The sequence below is a fragment of the Convolutriloba macropyga genome, chromosome 10, assembly GCF_964194025.1.
Source record: "Convolutriloba macropyga chromosome 10, txConMacr16.3, whole genome shotgun sequence".
NCBI classification, from domain to species: Eukaryota; Metazoa; Xenacoelomorpha; order Acoela; family Convolutidae; genus Convolutriloba; species Convolutriloba macropyga.
Genome location: NC_134477.1, coordinates 59,986,395 through 60,006,607, shown reverse-complemented (window position 1 = coordinate 60,006,607; position 20,213 = coordinate 59,986,395). Strand labels below are relative to the sequence as shown.

The window sequence follows — 20,213 nt, the reverse complement described above, 5'->3', positions numbered from 1 at the left end:
CCGGAATTGTTTCCAGCAATTCAGATTTTCGAATTTTAGAAAGTGATAAAATTTGCAATTTTCAAGTTTTTTAAAAAATTTGTCTTTTCAATTTTCTTGCCTCAGTAGCCAGGTAACCTCCTGCTGGTTTTGATAGTATGTTAATACATAACTGCTATGGGCAATTGAATGGCTACTTAATGTTCTCTAGAGACAAGGAAATGGTTGTGAAGTTTTTAATATCACGTGTTTCAGCAACATTTCATTAAAATTTGCAATTGATTTCAATTTTTTGAATTTTTCTGTCATTGAGTTAATCGATCTTCAAGGGGCCAAGGATTTTTTCAGGTCTTTTAGATATAATATTGGACCTATTTCAGTGAGTGAATTTGGTTTTGAACATGTTTTGATAAAGGTATATTTAAAGAGATCAGATTTTGCCTTCGGGGTAAAAGCTTAGCAATGAGTATATTTTTGTTTAAGTTTGTTTGGTTGTTTTTTCTCAACCTTTTGAGATAGTTTTGTTTGTGTTTTGGCTGGCATTGTGCAATTGATCTGCTGGTCAGGTACAGTTCTTCTAAGTTTTTCGTTCAATTTTGGATTGTATTTCAGGACTTGTACTATGTTTTTTTAATTCGTCGTCTCCATCTATGATTCTTGCGACCTGACTTCTTGGAATTGACTTTATCAATTTCAGTGATTTCTACTGCTTTGCACTTAAAATTCTTGTGCGTGACGTCCGTTGTCTGCTTTTTTTGTCAATTGCGTGACTTACCTCACTCAAAAAATGACTTCTGAACTCGCTTAATGAACTTAAATTTTATGAAAATTTACTAGTTAAAGGTCATTATTGTGCATCTAAGTAGTGCCAAACGCATTTGTCCTAATTCTTGAGCATTAGAGTCTTGAGTTTTTGATTTCGAATAATTTTGAAAAAGCTCCATTAGGGCTTTTTCCTTATAGAGAGTATGTGTCTCATAAAAATGACAGTCCGAATCTAACCAAAAAAGTTATATATCTATCTCATCTCTTTAGTTTCAATTCATGGAAGCCGCGAGTGTCTATCGCTACTTATTTCCGGCAATCTACCGGCTATGTTTTTCCGGCTACCTCTCCGGGCTTGGCTGAAAGAGGTGGTTTGAAGCCATGTCATTCGTTTCAGAGGAATTCTTCTGACATTAATTGGCTGAGTTATGGACAAAATTTGCTTGATATTATTAAACAGTATTAATTTCCAAATACTAGAAGCTTCTGTGCTTTTGTTGGGCGCTCAAACACTGCGTACTCTTAAACTCCTTTACCAATTAAAGCTGATCTTTTATTTCTACAGACTGGATTTTTTGTAAAGTTGAACAGCAGTTTTTTCGAGTAGAACAATATATGGCTCTGAGGACAACACATGTAGTTTCTTCATTAATAACGCTCGATTATGTTCTCGTATAATACGTATGAAGAAGACGAAGTGTAATAAGTTTCATGAAAAATTTTTTATAAGCATTGAAAGCACAAGAATTTGAAGGACTGGGAATGACAAATGACACGATTTTCATGGAAACATGTAAAGATTGAAAACTGGACTCATTGGCCCAGGTGCGCTGAAAGTCACCAAGAAATGATGACTTGAAGTGACTCAATATGATAAAACTGCCAAAGATAACAAAATATACAAACATTTTTTACTCTTCCGATTATGGATAATTGATGTGAGATCAAAAGCAGTTTTTTATAAGAATATTTTTATAAGCAAAAGTTATATTAGCTGCTCTTGAAAGAAGGTCATAGCAATTATTGTAAACGTGTTGGTCTTTTTTTACCACTGACCTCCCGCTCCCTAACCAAATGCACTGCCCACTGCGCCATCATACACTTATTTTTTAAATGTTGCAACCAATTTATATTAGCAACAAGCTTTACTTAAGAGTGAGAGCAATAGAGATCACTCAAAAGTGAAGAACGAAAGCGTGAAAAGTCACTTGAGAAGTCAAAGAATGTTCTAGAAGAAAACCGCATTTATAGTGGTTAGAAAGCTAGATAATAGAAAAGCGACAGAAGTTAATTATGGAGGAAAGCTATTTTAATTTTCGATTTCTTTTTGAATGAAGCGGGTGTTAAAGTGAAATTTGTTATTCATTGGTTTGCTGCAGTGCTGATAGAGTAATATCAATAAATTTAACTTGTGGCCTTCATTGTCAAAAAATGCCAGTATTTTAGTTTTCTGAAAACCAGTTGATTTAGTAAGTGTAACTATTCTGAGCACAGCCCTTTTTTGAAAAAGGTGAAAGTTGTTCGTCCCTGGGCCGTTGTATTTTGAGATGAAGGAAAGTTGACCTGTAAACGCTTTGGCAGGAAATCGTAGAAATCACGGAAAAGCTATTGTTACTGTCAGTTTTTCTTTGTTCGACTAGTCGCCAAAAACAATTTTGCCTTCCGGGCTTTAGGATCCCCTTAGGATTATTGGTTAATGTTTTTCTGAAAATAAGCAAGCGTGAGGCACTTAATGATTTGAATCGGTTACTACAGCTTGGGTTTCTTTTTAAAACATTGGTTCCATCTGATCTTTGAGGGTTAAACTTGTAAATTTCTTCAGTTCTGTGTTGTCTGCTGAACCAGTGATCTGACACCCTAATTTGTTTTGTGTTTTTAAATGATCCTCATTCCATTTTGAAAAAAATTGGTCACCCTGCCATGGAGTTTTGGGATAGATGTAAAATGACACTTGTGAGCACTGTGGTTGGAAATCACAAAAAAGCGGGAGGAGTTTTCAATTTAATTAATTGTTTGTTATCATTTAATGAAAGTTTGCGTCCTTCTAGCTTTGCAATTGAGCAAAATCAGCAATCTTGAAAACAATGCTTGTTTCTCAAAATGGCTGTTATTCATTTCCACACCAAAAGAACACAGGGTCCGTTTAGTTAACATTTGAGGGAGCAAATTTCGGCCCTCAACTTTTGGAACTTCAACAAGAAAATTTGTCATAAATCGACATTTCAAGAGCCTGTATAGTACAACTATCGAGGATTCTTTTAAATTTGGTTTTCAACTGACTGTTCAGTGAGGGTTTCCATTTGTATGTCACCTCGTCTAGATAAGTTTTTGACCTTTTACCGGGGCTGCTGATTTTCTCGATCTTATGGTCAAACGTATAGAAACCAGTGACTTCATTTATTCAAAATGTTCAAAATTGCGACCACAGAGGGATTCGAACCCCCAATCTTCTGATTCGAAGTCAGACGCCTTATCCGTTAGGCTATGCGGCCTTGGCGTGAGATGAGATCTAATTAGTCAAGAGATTTCCCAAATTTCGTAGACTAGCTTATTGCAGTTGTTTAATTCTTGTTGCTGAGGATATAAGTCTCATCAAAACAACGTCAACTCGAGACGTTTTGGACTCCCATTGTTTAGTAATTAATTTGCATTTCATGCATAATGAGGTATTTCTACAGAAATTAGGTTAGAAAAATTACGCCCACTAAGCGGCCAGGGGATCGATGGATCCCTTCAACAGCACGGGTAAAAACTAAATCTATCATTAATCTATTGGCACTGCGCCTAGTACTGAGTGATATAAGAAAAGCTCGTCTAACCTATACCCAGTACGTTATGCGCCCCCCAGTTTGAGCACGTGCCATTACATAGTAAATGATTAAGTAAAAACATGACACGTGCGTCTGGGGGGGTGCAAATAATATGTGCCCACTAAGCGGGTGGGGGGGGGGGGGGCACAAACAGAAAAGATCCCGGGTGGCACAAACCGAAAAGATTTGGAATTTCAGACACTCCAAACTTTTGGCATTTTAAAACTCGGGCATGCGTGTTTTAACGCATGTCGTCGTTGTTGACATTTTGCAGAGGTATTGTAATAAATTGTGTGCTATGCACCTTCAGGCCTTGTGTTTATGGCGCACGTGCTGTAATGACCACTTTGAATGAATTATCACAGCTCTCACCAGCGATCGTGACTCATTTTTGATACAATTTATATCACAATTCTGCTTATTTTCATGCTTCTTAATGCTGAAAAACCTGCGCATGAATTTGTAGATGAACCAAGACTTAATAATTTTCCAGTTAACCTGAAAATTGGCATTCATTTTTGATACATGAGTTTATAACCTGGTTATAATAACCGTTATAGTGTGTCTTATTGTCGGTTATGGTGAGATGTGTGGTGTAAGTGTTGGAGAAATTTTATTCTTTTGTGAATGGATCATCTGAGAAAATGAAACAAAGACTATGCTACAAGGTATAGTTTCGATATGGAATAAATGTAGCCGCCTCAATTCCCGTAAATTTGACGATAAAGACTCTCTTGTCGTTTTTTTCTTTCAGCACCAGACACCATTAAGTTGTGCTCCCCAAGTTAACTAATTATGATCACTACATCAAATAATTGTTATTTCAGGACTTTTGGAGGAAGGCGGGGAGCTGTAGTATTGCCAAATTTTAAGCCTTTCTTTAAAGGGAAAAATGTATAATTGCTGAGGCCAAAAAATGCACACTCCCTACGCCTGTTATGCTAAGTTTTGTAAGGTTTTAAATGTGTCTTAGGGAACGCTATCACGCGGCCCTTCAAAACTGCTAGTTAATTTACTTAGATTAAAATCTATACTAAAAATGCTACGTTGCGATGTCTTTGCATTGGCTCTAAGTTGACCAATATTCTGATTCTTTTCCGTTTGTGCCCCCGCCCTCCAGCTTAGTGGCTGCGTTATTTGTACATCCCAAACGCACGTGACATATTTTTACGTAAAGATTTAATATTGCTGCGCTTTGCAGATCAAACTGCGATTCGGCTTTTTCTAGATTATTGTGGAAGGTTCGAAATCTTATCGTTGCTCAACAAATAGCAACACCACCGCGTGTTAACTCACGAGCCATTAAATTGAAATAAAACTATATTTTTATGGAGAGTATAACGAGAAGGAAGCAAATATTTTTTTGGATCTTTTCCGTTTGTGCCCCCCCCCCCCCCCAGTACGTTATGCTCCCCCCAGTTACAGAGCACGTGTCATTACATAGTAAATCATTATGGAAAAATATTGCACGTGCATCTGGGGGTTGCAAATAATAAACTAAGCTGGGGGGGGGGGGGGGCACAAACGGAAAAGATCCTATTTTTTAATGCAAAAGTCGACGAGCATCATTGGTCCTCTCTCAATGTAGCCCTCTCTAGCTTAGTGGTCATATTAAAAACGTTTACTTACACAATTACCATAATTTTTCACCAATTTTACCCCCAATTTTGTATAAATGCGATAACGGTGGGTTTTAATTTCACTGCTATAAAATTTTGGGTCTTTCCCATTAGAGCGCCCCCCCCCCCCCCCGTGAATTTATGGCTTCCCAATATGGTATACTTACCCTGATGGGGGGGCAGGTTATCTGACCACTGAGCTTTCAATAATGGCACAGACCCTAAATTTTTGTCGAAGTTTCTTTTGATCTTTTCCATTTGTGCCCCTGCAGTACGTTTTGCACCCCCAGTAACAGAGAACGTGCCATTACATATTAATGATTATGTAAAATTATTGCACGTGCGTCTGGGTTCTTCAAATAATTTGCACTCACTGGGGGCTCAAACTTTTTCATCACTACCCTTTCATCGCACATAACCTTTCATTACTGCGGTCAATGCCTGCCTCACCACCCAAAACGTCATCGAAAAAAAACCTGATCTATTCTGTTTCGCCCCCCCCCCCCAGTGTTTTTATGGCCCCCAGTTAAAAATTTTGTTATACAGCACGTTGCTATGTAAAAATAATGCACGTGCGCTTGGTGGTCATAAAAAATACATTTCCCTTAAGCTGGGGGGGGGGGAAACAGAATAGATCCAAAAACCATTAGATCCTTTTTCTCTGGACTTGGGAAAGTTCTCCCTGAAAAATGTGACTGGGAAATTCTAAACGAAGAAATCATTAACCACCCATTTCAACCGCACTGCTGTAGCAATATCGACCATCTATTCGAAAGCTGGTATTCATGGTTATTGAAGATCTTCCCAGACAACGTCCCAGCTCAAACGAAGGAACGCAGAACCCTGCAACCCTGTATATAACCGACAGCCTCCAACGTGATGAAAAGACGGAAAACAACTAGGAAGAGAGCCTATACTAAGCAGAGGAGTAACCTGTACGCAAAGGCAGAAAGAATTGAGGAGCTGGTCAAATTGACAGTTGAAGAAGACCTTAACACATACAAGCAGGAAACTTTCCTAGCTAGAAACTTTTCAAGTGTTCAAAAGTACCTCAAAGGCTTCAGGAAATCATCGCAAGTTCCTCCAACAGTCCATTGGGACAACAAAACAGCTTCAAACGATGAACAACAGGCAGAACGGTTCAACAATTACTTCCAGAGAGCGTGTTCAATGACCTTGCACAGGTACTTGGGATACTGAAGTATACACCCAAATTCGTAAAATAGGCATGTATTTAACCAACAAAGAAATCAAGGCCGCCTTCGTGAACTGCTAACAGAAAAGGCAAAAAGACCAGATGCCATTCGTAAGCTTGTTCTGAACAATACCGCCCTCAATAAGCAAATCTCTGCCCTTGATTTATATTCTTCTGAACAAAGCTACAATACACCTTAAGTGGAAGCCCAGTGAGATAGCTCGTATCTTCAAATCAGGAAGAAAACAGCTTGTTGAAAACTATGTATCTTCAAATCAGGAAGAAAACAGCTTGTTGAAAACTATGATCTATCAGTCGCCTCTGCTGCGTAGCGAAACTCTTCGAATACTCAACGAACGCTAATGCTCAACGAAACCTTTCCGCTCGTTTGCGGTCAAATACACGAAAGTCAGTTTGGATTTCGGCTGAAGCCCTCAGTAATCCATCAAATGCTGTTTTTTGGCTACCTTCATCGCCAAGTGGTCAACAAAGATCTGATCGCTGTGTACACTTATCAACAGCTTTTGATAAAGTGATAAAGTTCCACATAGTCAGCTACTACAAGAATTGAAAACTTTGGAATAAGAGAAAATCTTTTGAAACTTTTGACCAATTATCTCTCCAACCGGCAGCAAAGAGTTGGCATGGGATACAAATGATCCAAATGGCTAAAAGTGACCAGTGGAGTAGCACAGGGTTCCATTCTCGTACCGGTCCTCTTTATCATTTTCATTAGCGACCTTCCTGAAAAACTCAATCTTCAATCTCCAATGCACAGTCTCCAATGCAGTGAGACATGGATGCTTTCTGCACATGGTGCGAGGAAAACCAAATGGAACTAAACTTAACAAAATGCCGCAACCTTGTATTCAAAGCCAGAAACCCCGTCGCAGTAAAATTGAAAATCGGAACGCATACCCTGGAGGAAGCAATAGCAGAAAAGGACTGAGAATCATGTTCTCCAGGTTACTGACTTGGACAGAACAAGCCAACTTGAGAGCACAGAGAGCAGTCAGTCCTGTCTTCTTGTTCAAAGGGAACATTGTCGAAACTGGATCCTTGAGTCTGAAATTGAACGCTTTCTCTTTGAAGCTGCATTGTTCCAATCATCTCATACGGCTCACATGATTAGAAGGATAACAAGATAGATATGAAATGTATTGAGAATGTACAGCGTAAAGCAACGAAGTGGATTCGCAAGAACTCCGAACTGTCGTACAAAGAGACCGAGCAAACTGAAACTCCTCCTCCTCCTGTCGATGTACGACAAGCTTTATGATTATCTTCATACTCTCAAGAACCTTGTAGAATTTGACATATCAACTACAAGTGTCTATCCACCGATTCCGAGTGAATTATAGAAACAAGAAACAGAACTGGAAATTTTTTAGCGTTCCAGCTGTCAATTGCGTCAAATCGAATTTCTGGTTCACAGTGTGATCAAGCGACAAATGACCGACATCTATTGGAAATTCTTCGAACAGCAATTCAATAACTGATATCTGCTCGTGGAGACTTGGCTGCTTCTGCGAAGCGCCCTAGGCCAACGTACCATAGTTTTTTATATTGAGATAATATGTAATGGCGCGTGCTCTGTTATTGTGGCGTGCAAAATGTACTGAGGGCACAAAAGGAAAAAATCGCTTTTGTGCACAGGTCGGCTCGTATCATTGGTTGGATCTTTTCTGTTTGTGCCCCCATTACGTTATGCTCCTTTAATTACATAACACGTGCCATTAGAGGGTAAATCATTACGTAGAAATATAGAAAATGCGTCTGGGGGTGCAAATATTATGCACCCACTAAGCTGTGGGGCACAAACGGAGAAGATCCAATTGGTTCTTTCCCATTATAGCTGAGTGGCGAGTGGTCATCTATAGTATACCCCCAGCAATACAGTGAATTTTCTATAATGGCGTCTATACTGTGAAAGAGTTCCTTATTTGAGGGCTGTATGTTCGTGGCGTGCTTTGGGCTGTCTTGTGTGGGATTTGCTCAAACATTATTAACTTTTGCGTGTTTAACTGACAAGCAATTAAATCAAATTTCCAGGGGACTATATCATTGTGGGGTATATCGAGAAGGACTCAAATAGTTTTTAAATACAAAATTAGACGAGCATTATTGGTTCTCCCAATTTAACCCTTTAATCTCCCTCTTATTTGATGATAGTCGATATTGTATCAGAAACAACAGAACAGTATGTTTTTGCTCGAAATACAGTGTTTGTAGAAACTGTTCAGTTTTAAATTAGCTTCTTAAATTTTTTTAATTAATCTTTTAAATGGCGTGAAGTTATATTTCCTACGAGTGTTTTTTTTTCTGATTATTACAATGGCTGCTTAAGAAATGTCGGGTGTTTCCCATTATAAGCTCCCTCCACAAAATTATAGCCCCAATTATGGTATAATTACTATGCTTGGGGAACTATACGTTATATGACCACTAAGCTGGGGGTGGGGGGAGGCTATAATTGGAAAAAATGCAAAAGTTTTATCGTCTTTGTTAATGCCGATTTATAAAAAAAACAATTCCAAAAACTTTATTATGATGGTTTGTCGTTTTTGCTTGTATATTTCCATTCTTTGGGTTCCTTTTTCGTTTTTCTTTATTCTAAATGTATGTTGTTCAGATTTGAAAGCAAATTGTGCACGACGATTGAAAACAAACAAACGTATATTTGCTTCTTAAATGTTACACTCAAAATGTAAAAAGTTTCTAATCCTCATACTAATGGTTTCTACAAATCTGGAAAAAATTTTGTGGTGTTTTCAAGCTCGTGAAATTGATTTCACTCAATTTCTACTGAAAAATTTTATTGTGCAATGTTTTGAGTGAAACTTTTCAGTTCGAGTAAGCACACTTCCTAAGCAAACAACGAAGAAAGTTTTCTTGTCTCTGAAAGTTTTTTGTTCATTTTGTAAAGTTCAAGTTCAAAAAGGAGTGCTGAATTTTCTGAAATATCAATTAGATACCGTGTATGGACATAAAAGTATTATCATATGGTATCATTTTAGTTCAAATTAGATCAAGCTTCAGTTCGTGGTTGATAGTAAATATTCTAATTCAAGTTTGACGAATTCCAAGTTTCTGTGAAAGATATTTTAGTTGCCATCATTCTTTCGATGTTGCAGATTAACAAAGCCATCAGGGATATTTTGTGTGAAATAAACCGGCTATTTTTAGATTTTCCAATATATTCGTCCACATTTCGTGCCAGTTTGAGTTCAGCTTTTCTTGTTGCCCTTTCCTGTACAGGTCAAAATCAATGGGTTTTATTTTTTGGGCCTTCTGGGGGCTTGGGAATTTTAGTAAGCGGGCAATAAACAAGTTGTAAAATTTTTTATTGATGTTCATAAAATCAGGATTATGCTGCGTCATTGCCCGATGAACTTAATTACGTAATGGCGCGTTACATGTACAAAGTTACGCAATTTCATAAGATTTTATATCATTGATTAGATAGAATAAATTGAAATATATATTCTCCCTTCACAATTTTGAGTCGGTTATTATTCATGGGTGGTGCTGAAAACCTGGGTGGAGGAGAGAGTGGGGGGGGGGGGGGAGTAATGATAAGAAAGTATCGTTGGTAGATGTACTGTTTTACATGAATATTAAATAACCCGCAAATGTACTACCCTATGACTTAATGTAACCCAATTTTGTTTAGCAAAGTATCGCCGTAAAAACGTTCCCTTCCTTGCAGGAAATTTTGAGTCAATTAAGTACAACTACGCCCCGTGGAGAAAAAAATTGGAAATGCCCTCAACTCAGCATGACTTAGTGTAATACGGGAAATGGGGAAAAACTCAAAAAGCTGGTCATTTTAGCGTAATGTCAGGATATAGGTAAGCTCTCTTTGTTTGGCTCCCCCGCGGTATTAGGCTTTAATCAACTTTCTTTTTATCTGAACTGAAAAGGTGAAAAATTTGTCAATTCGTCGATGTGTTGCAAGTAAAAGATTGATATTGTTTATAGTGGCATTTTTGCTCAGACAATAATACAACAGATGACTGAATTTAAAATTAAATGACGCGTGACATCTGAGCAACCATTTTTTGCAATGGTCTTATAAACCATTTGTCGTTTATGGTGTCTAGTTTATTCGTTGTTTGTGTATTTTAAAGTGATGTTATTTGAAAAGTTTGTCAATTGCTTATTCGAAAGTCTGCAAATATTATCTGTTTTTAGTCATGTAATCAGTTCAGTTAACTTGAAAACAATTTGATCAAACATGTCTTGTACAACTGTTGTTTATTTATTTACATTTCTATGGCAAAATGTTTCAAACAGTTGTTTTAATATTCCACGTAGAGTTTCGCTTTTTTTCCACTGGAAAAAGCAATGAACTTTAATTATTCATATTTTTGCCAGATGAATTTATGCGCGGCTTAGTTGCGTGATGTTTCCTGAAAACGTGCTTGCTGTCTTAAGTTTTGGTGATATGTTTATTGAGCTATATTTTGTCAATAGATCGTTTAATGAATGTTGATTACGACGAAAATTAGTGGCTTTTTTGAACGTGCCAAATTTTGACCATTTTGAAGTAACTTCAAGATAGAAAATTAAGTCCTCAATGTTACATTATCTGAAAATTTTTTTGTCTATCTGATAGGCTTTATTCGAGTTTTTCTAATAGAGTCATCTTATCGGAATCTTGTTTTGGGTTTTCTGATTTCATGCGGCATTTGCTTTGTTAGTTTAGTCTTGCATATTGATGCTGATGATCAGTTCAGTTATTATACCGATTATCTCAATTCGGTTTCTATTTCCAATTATTCAAAAACGTATTTGAATAATTATCCTTGGAAAAAAGAAGCCTGAAAACCTGACTTTGCGAATTCTTTGCTCGTGCAAATTCAACAAATTTAACTAAAATTCATTTTCTAGTCTATAACAGGGTGTGAAAATCCATGATCTTCACTGTTTTGCGTCCTACCACTAAGTTTTCTGTTATCAAGAAAATTCTCAGGCGAAAACCTAATTTCCTAGTACTATTAAGTTACTACATTAGTTTTTTTGGTTATCGTATTGATTATCTTGGTTAAGGTTTGAACTTGTCATGGCTTTAGATAGCAAATGTCGGTAGATGCTATTTATTCACGCGGACCTCACCACTTGATACGAGATCCAGCGACTGTAGATCCGACAACAGTCGTCCCGTTACAGTTCCAGAACACCTCACAACAGCAGCACCTAACGAAACACAACAAAACTACCTCTTCTGGGCAAGTCGGGTTGGTGCCTACGTCCGATAATAGCATCATTCGAAGCCAAAATCCTCCGAACAAAACATATCACCAAAACCCTAAATACTCATCCGAGTCACGAGGTGGAGCAGGTGGAAAACAAATTCCACCAGGAGCAAGGAATCCGCCAGGAGCTGGACTTGGAAAGAGTTACACTAACGTGCCATCAGGGTTTCACAGTAACCAGGATCTGAAGCAGAACCTGAAAGATTCGGCGACCTTAGGCTTGTACAGTGATCAAACCTACATAAAACCGGATACGGCCCAGAGTTCGGTTTCGCTCTTAGCTGTGCACAATTTGACGAATCTGTCCGCTTCGAATCCGAACTTGAACGATTCATCTCCGCCCGGAAGTAGGCAGAAAGTTCCACCTAAACGATTCAACTCCATTGCTCAGAATATAAATTACAGTGACACAGAAAATCCAGCGGCTTTTGGTAGTTTTAACTCAAATTTTGGATCAAAAGATTCCGGTGGTTTTCGAGGATTTATCATCCAGCGACCCTCATCGCCAGGACCCGAAGGTGATATCCGTACGAGTGCTGCAGGTTCCAAGAGGAGTCTGGAAGGCGTGGGCGGGGCTGGAGGTGTTGGGGGTAATCGGACTTCTACAAGAGAGGTTGCATCCAAAAGTGCAGCGGGCAAAGGCGTCCCACGTGACCCGTCCAAGACGGCGGCTGTACAGGTGGGTGATTGCGTTCTTTTGTGGTCTTTCCAATTAGCCCTTTTGACGAAGAAAGCTTCCTCCTATGGTGTACTTCTCTAAAAACGGGGATTTTACGTTCTATGCATACTAAGCGAGTGAGTGGTCGTCTATATTTTTAAGTAACGTGTGTGTGTGTGTGTAGTTTTTCTTGGCTCTTCATTTAATAATTATCAGTTTATGGCAAATTATCAGTTAGTTTTCAATTTTTTTTGGCTTGAAGTTCGCTTTTGTAAAGTTACTATGGAAGTACCATCCTCTCGCGAACATTTCTCGAAATAATATTGCTTCGTATATTCCCATGACAGTTGACTAGCCATTACATTTTTATGTCGAATTCTAACAAAAGGGTGTAAAGCGATTAAGTATGGGTTTTCATTCCTTGACTTCTCAAGTGACCTTTTCACGCTTCTCTTCTTCATTTTTGAGTGATCTCTACTGTTCTCACTCTGAAGTAAAGTTTAATGCTAAAGTTAAAAGTGATTATAGCATAGGAAATCACAAGGGCCTAATAGCCGAGTTGTGAATGCTTCTAGCGGGGAGTGGGCGGGTGCGAAGCACAAAATTGTCGGATTTTTTTTGCAGTCATAATTATAAATAACGTGTGGGGGCACAAAAGATCCAAAAATTTATCTAGGGTGCAGCCCTTGTATTAAATTGCCCTGCTTGTCATTCGAGAGTAATTTGTCCGACGTTAGTTGGTTTGTTTATCAGGGTTGACATGTTTCAATTTGCTGCGATAGATTAGGTCACTTGAACCTTTCTGAACTTTTAATTGATTTCATTCTTTTTTAAGCTACGCAACTTATATCAAAAATTCTTGAAATAAATTTTGCAATGTCAGTTATAAGATGCCATGCAATAAGAGTGAATAAATTGTAGCTGGTAGCTTTTAAATCCAAGATATTATAATATACATAATTTCAAGTGTTATTGTTAGTTTATTTGAATTAATGAGGTAATTTTTCAATTTGTGTTAAATATGAGATCATTCTAGGCTCTTCTGTGGTTAGAAATTTTTTAATGATTAAGTGACTCTGCTTGAAGTCACTGAGAACTTCTGGCGTTTATCGAGAACCGCCAAGCGGTTCGAGATATTAAGTCAGAATTTCGAAGTGACTTCTGCATAGTCACTAAACCATGCTTAAGAGACGAAACGCGCACGTTTTAAAATGACGAAAGTCAACGAAATTCAAATTCTAGCTTAGTAGCAACTTCTGGCACTGCAGACTTTCGTCATTTTAAAATGTGCTCGTAAGTGTTTTAAGATCTATTCTGTCTCCCCAGCTTAGAGAGCATATAACATACGCCCTCCAAGGGCTCGTGATATTTGTACATAGTAACGTGCTATATAACGTCACATAAGATTGTAAGGGAGTATAAAATTACTGGGGGATAGAACCATTTTTTAAATAAATGGACCTACTTTTGGGTTGAATTTGTACAAACTACAAATGGAGCGAAAAAGCGAGTGGGTTGCGGCGTGAATTTTTTTTTGCTCTAATTTTTAAGTAGAGTGAGAAAACGGAGTTTGAACAAAAATTCGCTTTCTCGCTAGTGGTTTTTTTGTTCACGTGCGGCAATTTCACTTTGTTTTTTAATGTTTTTTTTTTCATTTTCTTGGATCCGATTTTTTTCTAAATGGTTTTTCCCAATCCATTCATAGTTCATTCTAGGCGTAGTTTTTTTTAAGAATCAATTTACATTTCTCGCTAGTGGTGTTTTGTTCTCGCTATCGGCGTTTCGACGTTGATTTTCTGTTTTTTTTTGTTTTTATCTGATTTTTTAGAAATGGTTTTTCCAATTCACTCATAGTCAGTTCTAGGTCTAGTCTTTTGTTTAGTCAATGAAAATTCTTTAAATTGTACGTCAGGACTTGTCCTGCTATGTTTTTTACGACTCGAAGAGGAGTATTGGAGAAGTCCTTTTTTTAATCAATTTTTGGAGTGAATTTTGAAGCGGGAAATGAAACGCGTGAAAAAATTTTGAGTGATTCTGGTGCTGAAGAAAAGTGAAGAGCGGAGCGAAAAGAGAGTGGTTTTTGTTCATACCGCTGTTTTTGAGAGAGCGAGAAATGGATGTGTGAAAAAATGTTTTCTAAGCGAGGAAAATTTTTTTGTTCACGTGCGGCTTTTAAAAGCAGTTTTTTGCAACTTTTGATGGTTACGAGGTTTGATTATGATATTATATTAGTTTTAGGTTTGTTTTGATAGGAATTGAAGGTGCAAGTAGGTTATTTGATTTTTAATGCTAATTTGGAGGTTTTTGATCAGTTTTGCTGATTTTTAGACGAAATTTAATGATTTTTTAACTGTTTCTTTAGTTTTAAGTGGGATTTGAATAGAAGCTTGTTACTTAAGGAATTGTCAGATACCAATTGACTAAAGTTTTGTTGGTATAAATCATTTTTTTCTAAGGAAAAATGACCGAATAATTGAGAAATTTTTAACCATTTTTCTTATTTTTTGCAGTTTTTCTTTTTTAATCTTACACAAGTGTCTTACCCACCCTATTATAACTTGCCCATTGTTTTGCGAGTTTTTCATTGTTCTAATTGCAAAGAAACCTTATTCGGTTTTATTTACTGTTAAAAACTCATTTAGTTTTTAGTTTTTTTGTTGAATTTGTTTTTGAATGCCGTTTCTATTCCTTAATTTTTTATGGCATTTGTGGAGGTTTAGGGTTCATAATAGTTGTTCTAGTTGTTTAGTAATAAGTATGGGCAGTTTTGAATATGAATCATTTTTTGTTGAGAAATATGACAAAAAATGGCGAACATTGGAACTATTCTTCTTAATTTTTGCAGTTTTTCGGTTTTTTTCTGTTTTTTGAGACAAGTTCCATAGACTATTATGATTTGTCTATTGTTTTGCGAGTATCTGGATGCCCTATTGGCTGAAAAGAATTTTTCTTTGTATATATATGCTTTTGTAATATTAAGAAATTTACTAACTTTTTCCATTTTTTTAGTGCAAGTTGTTTTTAAGAGCTTTTTTCATAATTTGGCCCCAAGTATTTTTAAAACATTCACTTAAGTGGTTTTAATAAGTACCAGTTGTTTTGATGAAGTAATTTTGACAGAGATAGTTATTTCGGGATCACAAAATTTGATCAGATTTTTTATCATATTTTAACAGATTTGATTTTTGTTTTTACTTTTTTGTTTTATGGTTTGGTTTCGAGAAAATCATAAATTAGTGGAGGCAAGTTTTTTTTCTGATTTGTAGTTGGATGGCGGTTAAATAGATTTTCACTTCGAGTCGTTTCCGGAATTCTTCCGGCTATGTTTTTTACTTTGTCGAACAAAAAAATGTTTCGCTTTACCTCATTTTGCCGCTTTTTCAACATTTTGCGCGAAATCTTTTTGACTTCTCTAGGCTAGTATCTCTCTTTCTGCTAAAAGTGATATTGAACATCAGTTGCTCAGCAAAGCAATTCAAAATGAACAGAGTCAGTATAAAAATTGAAGTCCAGAAATAGAAATGTGATAAACCCATAAAGCCCAATTTTAGATGCCCGCTTTTTCAACGTCGTTCCTAAGTCTTTGTTACCATCTCTAATGCTTATTGGTATTGATAGTAGCCCCTGTAGCCTCTGTTTAAGAAACAGAAGTATGTTCAACTACGAAATGGCATGCAAATAAATTGGGCTGAAAAAGTGTTTTTGTACAAAAATCTTTTTTAATCTTCTATTCTTTCAATCCCAATCATGCTTATTGGAATCAACGGTGGCTATTTTCCGGCAGTCTGCTGGGTATGTTTTTTAAAGAGCTCTTTCGAAAAAATAACTTTGTAGATGATGTGTTGTTTGATTTATTTTTAAAACGTATTTTAAAGGAGGAATCATAAGTTTTCCGATTGAGATGATTTTAGTTTCACTGTTGCTTTTCCTGTTCGGGCGACAAATAAATTTTAAAAACTGATTAAGTTTTCTCTTTATTGGCTTCTATTTATTTTGGCTGAAGAATTTGGATGGAGAGTTTTTGTTGTCTTGTCAGATCTTCGTAGTTTTGAATGTTGTTTCTGTACTTCTTCTCTTTCTGAATCATAGCAGAGTATTGTTTAGTTTAGGATTTTTAATTTTAATTATTGCGTTTTCAACAATTTTTTGCCACTTTTCCAATTGTAGGTTTGTTTTGCGTGAGGTTGTACAATTGTTTAAAACAGTGATATGGTTTTGGTCGTCTGCAACTTTATTGACTTTTTATGCTCATCTTGAACCATATAAGTTTTCTGAACTAATGTTTTAAACTTAAAACCATATGATTTGGTATGTTTTTAAACCATATGATTTGTGTAGTTTGGTAATAGACGGATACTATCAATTCACAATTAATAGATACCTTTATGAGGATTTAAAAACCTCAATTTTAGATGATTTTAGTCTTTTAAGCAACGAAGGATTAGGCCAATTTTTAGGTGAAAGCCGGTGGGCACCTTGCGATGCCGACTGGAGCTGCCGGAGGAAGTACAAACGACCTGCGGCACAACAATCCAAACACGAGCCACAACCGATCAACTAGTATAAGTCGAGGTGGGGGAGGAGGTGGAACGAATAACCCCAACTCTCAGAGAATGGCAGCTGCTGTTGCGACTGGGGGTAACCAGCAAACTGTGCTGCCTCCAATTGCTAAAGATGGTCACATGTGTAAGTACTAATAAAATGGAATCACGCATACATATTTTTCTGCTCAGCAAAATTATTTGTGACAAACAAGGAGTAACAAAATACGCTCTAAGTACAACTGTGGTTTGACCGTGACACTGAAAGTTTTCTAGGCTCTAAGTGCTTTAATGTCGATTGGTCTCTGATGCCCTAGTTGTGCTGTAATTGAACAGACTGTTCGGTTGGTTTAGTGCAGTTTGGGTGTTATATAAGGAGCTAATAGTTACCGATCGTGAAATATCATAAAAACTGTGGTCTCAACGCTGTATAAAAATGTTAAAATATTGTACGTCCTTCAATAGCTTTGCCGTGATATGTAGGTCTGCATAGCCTAAAGGAAAAGGAGTCTGACTTTGTTCGAGTACCTCTCTGTTCGGATTTTAGAAAAGAATTTTTCCAGTATTGGTAATTTAATCTGGGTTGAGCACTTAAGAAGTGTAAAATTTTTGGTGCTTCATGCGACTCTGGAATGATTACTATTGTTTGGTACTTAGGATGCAGTTAGGATTTCATTCAAAAACTGATGTGGAAAATTGCGACCACAGAGGGATTCGAACCCCCAATCTTCTGATTCGAAGTCAGACGCCTTATCCGTTAGGCTATGCGGCCTTGCGTCATTAGTTTTATGAGTAGGTTTGGCGTGTGATGCTTTTATGAGTCTTTACTCCCATCATAGTCTCCCTCAAGGCTTACAAGGTGGCATGACATTAAAAATATTAAACTATTCCTCAGCTGTCCCCAAATTAAATTACCCCGATTACTCAGTTGCATGTATAGCACCCCTGAAATTTTTTCTTCATATTTTTAGCCTTTCATTTTTGGCCTGGGAGAGGGGAGAGGGAGGTGGGTTGTGCTGAATAAATCCAAATTAATATGAAGATTAAAAAGTTATTAATTCGTTTCTTACTAAATTTTGCATAATCAGCTCTAAAATCAAACATTTAATAGTGCAGTAATTGGAAGGTTAAAAATTTCAGCCACCAACAACGCTCTTCAAGACTCGACCAACCACCAGAATGTGACGTCACAGTCAACTAACAGATCGGGTGGGGGTGGAGGTGCACAAAATACTACGACAGCTGCAGGCGCATCTGACAGACGGACCTCTAACTTCAGCAGTTCAGCCTCAAACAGATTGCTCAGAGACCGTGGACTTCCTCCTGTCGGGGGATCATTAGCATCTGGTTAGAAATAGATATTTTAATTATCCTCCTCCCCCTTTTCGTTAGCTGAAGACTTTTTATAGCTGCGACGCTCTCCGCTAGGCTTAGCTACATTGGGATTGTCTTGCTTTTCCTTTTTTTGCTTCACACAGATTTGCATGAGTACTAGCAGGCCCGCAAAAGCATCGCAAGAAAATCATTTAAAAGAATAGGTTTAAAATTGAGATTTTTTCGTACCAGCTCGGGCTGTAAGCCATGCCCATCCTTCAACAGCCAGAGGTATTACGTTACTTTACCGATGTGTTTGGTTTAGTATATTACGCCAAGTAACACCAATTTTTTGATTAAAGACTTAATTGGCTGAGCTATCTTGCAAATTTAAGTACCGCTAAGACTTGTACAGATAACGAACTTCTACATGTTGGCAGAGCGCAACTCATATAAAACATTAATCTACAGGTTTAAGGTGCGGTAAAACAGGCGAAGAGCGGATGAGAATTACATCCTAATTTTTCGAAAAAAAATCGCATCTTTCGAGATCACATTTTATACTCCCAAATTACCTATAAATTCCAAGTCCAACACCCAAACACGAATGAACGATTCATCTCCCCCATACTCAAAAGAGCTGCGGCACTTACAGCTGAAAGCCCCGAGGGGATTACATGTGCTGCAAGTGCCGACCAACTGGGAGCGCGAAAGCTGGAGATGAAAAGTCCAAACGTGTCCAAGTGAAGGACTTGGCCAATCTTCCTCCATCATAGTTGGAGGTGAATATTAACAATCTATTACAGTAGATGAGGTTGTCACATACGACGTAAACTTAAATTCGTGCTTAAAGAAAGTGAGAAAAGAAAGTGAGAAAAGAATGTGAGAAAAAAAGTGAGAAGAGAAAGTGAGAAAAAGTGAGAAAAGATAGTGAGAAAAGATAGTGGGAGAAAAAAAGTGGCAGAAGAAAGTGGGAGCAGAAAGTGAGGAAAAAAGTGAGAAAAGAAAGTGAGAAAAGATAGTGAGAAAAGAAAGTGAGAAAAGAAAGTGAAAAAAGAAAGTGTGAAAAGAAAGTGAGAAAAGAAAGTGAGAAAAGAAAGTGAGAAAAGAAAGCGAGAAAAGAAAGTTAGAAAAAATGAGAAAAGAAAGCGAGAAAAGGAAGTGAGAAAGAAAGTGAGAAAAGAAAGTGAGAAAAGAAAGTGAGAAAAGAAAGTGAGAAAAGAAAGTGAGAAAAAAACCAGAAAAGAAAGTGAGAAAAGAAAAAGAGAAAAGAAAAAGAGAAAAGAAACTGAGAGAAGAAAGTGAGAAAATAAAGTGAGAAAAGAAAGTGAGAAAATAAAATAAGAAAAGAAAATGAGAAAAGAAAGTGAGAAAAGAAGGTGAGAAAAGAAAAAGAGGAATGAAGGTGAGAAAAGAAAGTGAAAAAAGAAGGTGAGAAAAGAAAGTGAGAAAAGAAAGAGAGAAAAGAATGTGAGAAAAGAAAGTGAGAAAAGAAAGTGAGAAAAGAAAGTGAAAACAGAAAGTGAGAAAAGAAAGTGAGAAAAGAAAGTGATAAAAGAAAATGAGGAAACAAAGTGAGAAAAGAAAGTTAGAAAAAAGGTAGGAAAAATGAGAAAAGAAAGCGAGAAAAGGACGTGAGAAAGAAAGTGAGAAAAAAAGTGAGAAAAGAAAGTGAGAAAAAAAAGTGAGAAGAGAAAGTGAGAAAAGAAAGTAAGAGAAAGTGAGAAAAGAAAGTGAGAAAAGAAAGTGATAAAAGTGAGTGGGAAAAGAAAGTGAGAGAAGAAAGTGAGAAAAGAAAGTGAGAAGAGAAAGTGACAAAAAAAGTGAGAAAAGTGCAAAAAAAAGTGAGAAAGGAAAGTGAGAAAAAAAGTGAGAAAAGTAAGTGAGAAAAAAAAGTGAGAAAGAAAGTAAGAAAAGAAAGTGAGAAAGAAAGTGAGAAAAGAAAATGAGAAAAGAAAGTGAGAAAAGAAAGTGAGAAAAGAAAGTGAGAAAAGAAAGTGATAAAAGTGAGTGGGAAAAGAAAGTGAGAGAAGAAAGTGAGAAAAGAAAGTGAGAAGAGAAAGTGACAAAAGGA

The 20,213-nt window shown here is 36.9% G+C and overlaps 1 protein-coding gene and 2 non-coding genes across 3 annotated transcripts; 1 reads left to right on the top strand and 2 right to left on the bottom strand.

The window, feature by feature from the left end:
* Nucleotides 1-3,163: 3,163 nt before the first annotated feature.
* Nucleotides 3,164-3,236, bottom strand: Trnar-ucg (transfer RNA arginine (anticodon UCG)). Its single transcript has one exon. It is a non-coding gene; the product is annotated as a tRNA-Arg (tRNA).
* Nucleotides 3,237-3,919: 683 nt separating this feature from the next.
* On the top strand, nt 3,920-18,256 carry LOC142348241 (uncharacterized). Its single transcript, XM_075399531.1, has 4 exons — nt 3,920-4,222; nt 11,444-12,305; nt 16,742-16,970; nt 17,966-18,256. The coding sequence occupies exons 2-4, from the start codon at nt 11,451-11,453 to the stop codon at nt 18,175-18,177; spliced, it is 1,296 nt and encodes a 431-aa protein (XP_075255646.1). The 5' UTR covers nt 3,920-4,222; nt 11,444-11,450; the 3' UTR covers nt 18,178-18,256.
* On the bottom strand, nt 17,525-17,597 carry Trnar-ucg (transfer RNA arginine (anticodon UCG)). The gene has a single exon. It is a non-coding gene; the product is annotated as a tRNA-Arg (tRNA).
* Nucleotides 18,257-20,213: the final 1,957 nt, after the last annotated feature.

Coding starts and splice junctions, on each gene's coding strand:
- LOC142348241 (XM_075399531.1), top strand. CDS start 11,451: ATGTCGGTAGATGCTATTTATTCACGCGGACCTCACCACTTGATACGA. Junction 12,306..16,741: donor CCAAGACGGCGGCTGTACAG/GTGGGTGATTGC, acceptor GCCAATTTTTAG/GTGAAAGCCGGTGGGCACCT. Junction 16,971..17,965: donor TGCTAAAGATGGTCACATGT/GTAAGTACTAAT, acceptor TAAAAATTTCAG/CCACCAACAACGCTCTTCAA.